Source organism: Sceloporus undulatus, chromosome 1, assembly GCF_019175285.1.
Source record: "Sceloporus undulatus isolate JIND9_A2432 ecotype Alabama chromosome 1, SceUnd_v1.1, whole genome shotgun sequence".
NCBI classification, from domain to species: domain Eukaryota; kingdom Metazoa; phylum Chordata; class Lepidosauria; order Squamata; family Phrynosomatidae; genus Sceloporus; species Sceloporus undulatus.
In genome coordinates this window covers 377,376,028-377,381,601 of record NC_056522.1, presented here as the reverse complement: position 1 = coordinate 377,381,601, position 5,574 = coordinate 377,376,028, and the positions used below count along the sequence as shown (strand labels likewise).

General features: G+C 43.9%; 1 protein-coding gene across 1 annotated transcript in view; it reads left to right on the top strand.

Moving 5' to 3' along the window:
• The first annotated feature begins 507 nt into the window (after positions 1-507).
• LOC121920699 (nidogen-2-like) overlaps positions 508-5,574 on the top strand; it is a 10,225-nt gene continuing 5,158 nt past the window's right edge. The window contains exon 1 of the mRNA XM_042447850.1: positions 508-775. Coding sequence (XP_042303784.1) covers positions 587-775 — 189 coding nt within the window. The 5' untranslated portion in view covers positions 508-586. The remainder of the gene's footprint in view (positions 776-5,574) is intronic.

Genomic DNA, 5,574 nt, shown 5'->3' with positions numbered 1-5,574 from the left:
CTTTGGGAGAAAGGCGGGATAAAAATAAAATAATAAATAATAATAACAACAACAACAACAAGATGACAGTGTTTTGTGAGGTTTGCTTGGCTTTTTTTAATGTTGGAAATTAATAATTTTTAAGTATTATTTTTTAAAATAATATTAATACAGAATGCAATTGGGGCGGTTTACAAGAATTAAAAATATACAATCGAAATCCCTAAATATCCAGCCTCTGTGGAAGGGGATGCTTTGATTGGGAGTTCCTGCATGGCAGAGTGGGGTTGACTGGATGGCCCTTGGGGTCCCTTCCAACTCTAGGAGTCTAGGATTCTAAGGCGGCCCTTTCTGCTGAGAGAGCCAGTCTCTCTCATTGCAGCAGCAGCAGCAGCAGAGGCGCCTAATGAGCTCCAGATGTTGCAGGAGGGAGGGGGGCGAGGAGGGGATTGGTCAGTGGGAGTTTCGGGCAGCCAATGGCGTGAGGGGGGCGGACCCCTGGGGCCCCACCCAGAGAAAGCAGGGGCCAGAGGGGATCGGAGCAGTGGGCTTGCCAGCCAGCCAGCCAGCCAGCCAGCCAAGGAGGGCTTTTGCATTGCCTAGCAGCATGGATCTCCAGGGGATGCTCTTGCTTTTCCTGCTGGGGGTCTCCAGGGGGGCTTCCTTGCCCCGATCTGCCCTCTTCCCCTTCGGGGGCTCCCAGGGGGACCAAGAACTGCCCGAAGGGGACGATGAGACCTCGCCTCCAGTCGCCCTGCCCATGCTCTTCTACGAGACCCTCTTTGAGCACCTCTATGTAAGTCTAGGGGGGTTGGGGCTGTTGGGGGTCTTCCAGTCCTTTAGGAGATCCCAAGGGGCTTCTCTTGGCAAGGTTTCTTCAGAGGGTGGGGTTTGTTTTGTTTTTTGCCCTGGCCCAACTAGGTACAAAAGTTAGAATCCTACAAGCCATTTGGATTTGTAACTGGTTGACAGTCCGAACCCAAAGGGTGCTCAACAATGGCACCTTTTCATCCTGGAGAGAAGTGACCAGTGGAGTCCCACAGGGCTCTGTCCTGGGGCCAGTGCTATTCAACATCTTTATCAATGACTTGGAGGACAAAATTGGGGGAATACTTATCAGATTTGCAGATGACACCAAATTAGGAGGAGTAGCTAATACTCCAGAGGTCAGGATCAAAATTATAGCGGAGTCTCCATCTTTGGAGGTCTTTAAACAGAGGCTAGATGGACATCTGTCAGGGATGCTTTGATTGAGAGTTCCTGCATGGCAGAAGGGAGTTGGACTGGATCAGGGCCCTTGAGGTCTCTTCCAACCCTAGGTTTCTAGGATTTTATGTGGTGCTGGAGAAGAAATCTCCCTAGAAGTCAAGATTGTCTTTGGGCACATCCTGAGAAGGCATGAATCATTGGAAAGAACAGTAATGTTAGGAAAGGTAAAGGGAAGTAGAAAGAGAGGAAGGCTACATGCAAGATGGATGGACTCTATTAAAGAGATCCTGAATATGAGTTTGCAGGAGTTGAGCAGAGCAATAGAGGACAGAGGGTCTTGGAGGTGTCTCATCCTCAAGGTTGGGATCGACTTGAGGGCAGTTAAAAACAAACAAAAAGATGCTTTGAGGCTGAGAGAGTGTGACTTGGCCAAAATCACCCAGGGGGCTTTCCAGGGTCAGGATTTGAACCCTGATCTCCTAGGGTCCTATTCCAAGGCTCAAACCACGACACCAGCCTGGCCCTGGTAAGAGGTCTGGACCCCCTTCAGTGCTTCCCAAACTCAGGCCTTCCAGTGGTTTGAACTTCAGCTCTCAGAGTATTGGTCCAAATGGCTGTGGCTGCAATGAGCTGGAATCCAACAACCGTGAGGATTTGGGAATCACTGCTTTCAATGGGGAATTCAAAACTATAGCTGTGTGAGTCTGTGGAATTAGCCTGCAGAGAGAACTTGTAGCCCCTTTCAGACTCGCTGAAAGAAAGAAGTTGGCACCATGAGCTTTTCCTAGACTTAAGTTTACTTCCTCAGATATATTTGCACCAAAGGCATCTGAGGAAGCAGAATGAAGTCTAGGAAAGCCCATGCTGCCGCTTACTCTCTTTCAGCAAGTCATAGGTGTACAAGGCCTCTCAGCTTACTGATTCTACAGACTAACATATCTATATCTTTGAATTCTTATTAGTTATTGTTACCTATTATTCTTATTCAAAAATAGAGCTGTGTTCGTCTGTAGAATCAGTATGTGGAGAGATCTTGTAGCACTTCTGAGACTCGCTGAAAGAAAGAAGTTGGCACCATGAGCTTTCCTAGAGTTCAGTCTACTTCCTCTGATGCATTTAGTGCTTGAAATGGTCATTTTGGAGGCTCCCTTTGCAAGGGATGGATTCAGTAAAAAAATAAAATAAAAGACATGTTTATGAAAGAAAGGGCCTAGGTACCAGCCTTTTCTTCAACATCCGCCCTTGCCTTTTCTGTTCTGGGTGGGGAAGGTAAACCGGCGGGGGGGGGGGGGGGACCCAAAAACATGTCTATGGGCACCCAAAACTGGCACCCCAGGCATGGAGAAAAAGGGCTACTTATAATAAATAATTAAAACTTTAATTTATATCCCACTTTTTGTTTCCGCAATCAAAGTGGCGTACAACCTTTAAAAAATACAATATATACAATTCCCCCCCTTAAAAAAGGATTAAACAATTCCATCTATTAAAATTACAGACAACAAAAATCTAAAAACAATACTACAATAATAAAACAACGGTGGGCAGAGTCTTCGCTTGTATATGACTTTGGGGGGAGCGTTACATGACCGGGATCTATTCCTTTGCAAGCCAAGAGAGCCCTAGGGAGGAGGGCACCCGCGTGTGCTAAGGCACTGGGATGCCAATGCCAGCCTCTTTAGGTTAGGCAGCCTCTGTTTGCCCAAGACATTCCTGGGCATGGCACAGGGCTCCTCTGTCTGCTCTCATTTTTGCCCAGAGAGATGCACTCTTTTAGCATCATTGAGGCACAGTGTAATTACATGCCAGGGATTGCCTTGTAAGGCTGCATCCACACTGCAGGAACAATCTCGCTTGAGTTCACTTTCCTTGCCATGGCTCCATGCTAGGGCATCCTAGCATTCAAAGATTTTTAGCTGTGTAAAGTCTGTAGAATCAGTATGTAGAGATATCTTGTAGCACCTCTGAGACTCATGGAAAGAAAGGAGATGACAGCATGAGTTGGTCCTTTGTTGTGGCACCAGAGTTCTCTGACAGAGGAAGCTAAATGCTGCACCAGACTACAAATCCCAGAGCCACAGTGGTTTAAGAGGTGTTAAACTGCATTATTTCTGTATGTAGAGAGATCTTATAGCTGAAAGAAGTTGGCAGCAGGAGATTTCATAGACTGAAGTCACCAAATGTATTTGAGGAAGTACACTTAAGTCTACGAATGTAGTAGAGTTAAAGTAATAGACTGTAGTAGACTTAAAGCTCATGCTGCTAGCTTCCTTCCTTCAGTGAGTCTCAAAGGTGCTACAAGATCTCTCTACATACAGATTCTACCAACTTAGACTGCTATATCTTTGAATTCTGCATTATTTCTGCAGCCAACGACTCTGGGGTACACTGCACTACACTCTTATAATGTTGCTATTCCACTTTTACACCTTATTATTATTGTTGTTATTATTAATTTAATTTCTAATTTCTCTCGGAAAGGGACCCAAGGGAGCTCAAAAATAAAACAATAAAACAATTAAAACATCACATAAAAACAATATAAAATAGCAAACCTTAAAACCAGCCCATATAGCAAACACCCAATGTAAAAAAGCCATCCCATTCCACAGGACTCCACAGGAGGCAGCCGGAGCAGTAAAAGTGGAATAGCCGCAGTATAGCGGTTTAAGTAGTGCAGTATTCTCCTCTGACAACAGAAGCTCCATTTTCCAAAATGTTTTGATGTCTGCTCAGACCAGCTTTTTCCTCTTCATCCTCTATTTAGCTGGATGTTTTTTAACAGCAATATTGGAAAGATGGTGAAGGAGGCCTGGAGAAACACAGACTTTTGGTGTCAGGTTGCAGAAGGGTGTCTGCAGTTTTTTAAAAAAGCAATGAAGGTTGTTATGGGGGGAAATGGGATTGTACAGTCAGCTCTCCTTATCTACAGATTTTTTATCCATGGATTCAAGCATCCATGGCTTGGAAATATTTCAAAAAAATATAAATTTCAAATAGCAAACCTTGATTTTCCATTTTATACAAGGGACATCATTTTACTATGCCATTGTATTTAATGGGACTTGAGCATTCACGGATTTTGTTATGTATGGGGGATCCAGGAGCCAAATCCCAGTGGATAACAAGGGCCCACTGCACTCTAGCCAATTTTACTGCTGCTGTGTGTGTCTGCCTAAAATAGGCAAGGCAAACAGCAGCTGCCTCCAGTATCCATCATGTAAAATTTTGTATTTGCCTCTTTTGAATTTCATGGTATTAATTTCTGCCCAATTTTACTAGATTATCTAGGTTCTTTGGAACTCTGTTCCAGTTTTTGCAATGTCTTTTGTGTCATCTGCAAACTTCATCAGGATTCCCTCCATCCTAGTTAGAACCCTGGTGCCCCAATAAATCCCAACGCTCAAATCACTACACCATAAATGGAACCCTAAAATGCAGAATTTTTCAGCATCACTTTGCTTGCACGGGAGACTGATGCAATGATCCTGTTGTTATGGCAATCCCTGGTGTCCTCTTTCTTGTGCAGTGGGGTGATGCCCCTACTTTACTAACCGATTAAATACCTTCAGATGTTTTGGAGTTAATTTCCCACGGTCCTCCCCTTGTGAGTTTGAGCCGGTGGGAAGAGCTGTCTGAAACATCTGGAGGGCATCAGTTTGGATGTGGTAGGCCTCTGTGAAAGGCTTAAGGAAAGGGCTTGCAGGCCGATTTGGATTAGGAGGTGTGGAGATCCTATGAAGTCAACCAGTGAAAGATTAGCCACTGTCTCTCTCCCTCTTAGGAGTGTAGGGACAGAAAGGGCAAAATGGGAGCATTGTCCCTCATAAGAATAATTCTGTTTCCCTTCTACCATATATGATAATAACAGCGAGGACACTGCTCAAACTTGGAAGTGAACTGCACTTCCAGTGATGAAAGAATGGATTGTTACAGTTGCCGAGTTAGCCCAAATTGCTAAATTAATGTGGTTTGTAAAGGGTAAACCTATTGGATACTTTTTGAAAGACTGGAAGCTATTTATGGACTTTCTAGACAATGAAGAAATAGAAGCAGTAAAAGAGTTCTCATACTTGGGATCAAACATTGATAGAAAAGGGGACTGCAGTATGGAAATCAGAAGAAGATTAAGAATGGGGAGGGTGGCTATGAAAGAACTAGAAAAGATCATAAAATGCAAAGAATCATACAAGCCATTATATTCCCTATTACCATGTATGGATTCTAGAGCAGATTATTAAACAGAGAGTCCTTGAACATCTAGAAAGCAATGTCATAATCACAAAAAGTCAACATGGGTTTCAAAGAAAGAAGTCACGCCAGACAAATCTGATATCTTTCTTTGATAAAATTACCAGCTTGGTAGATGAAGGGAATGCTGTGGAT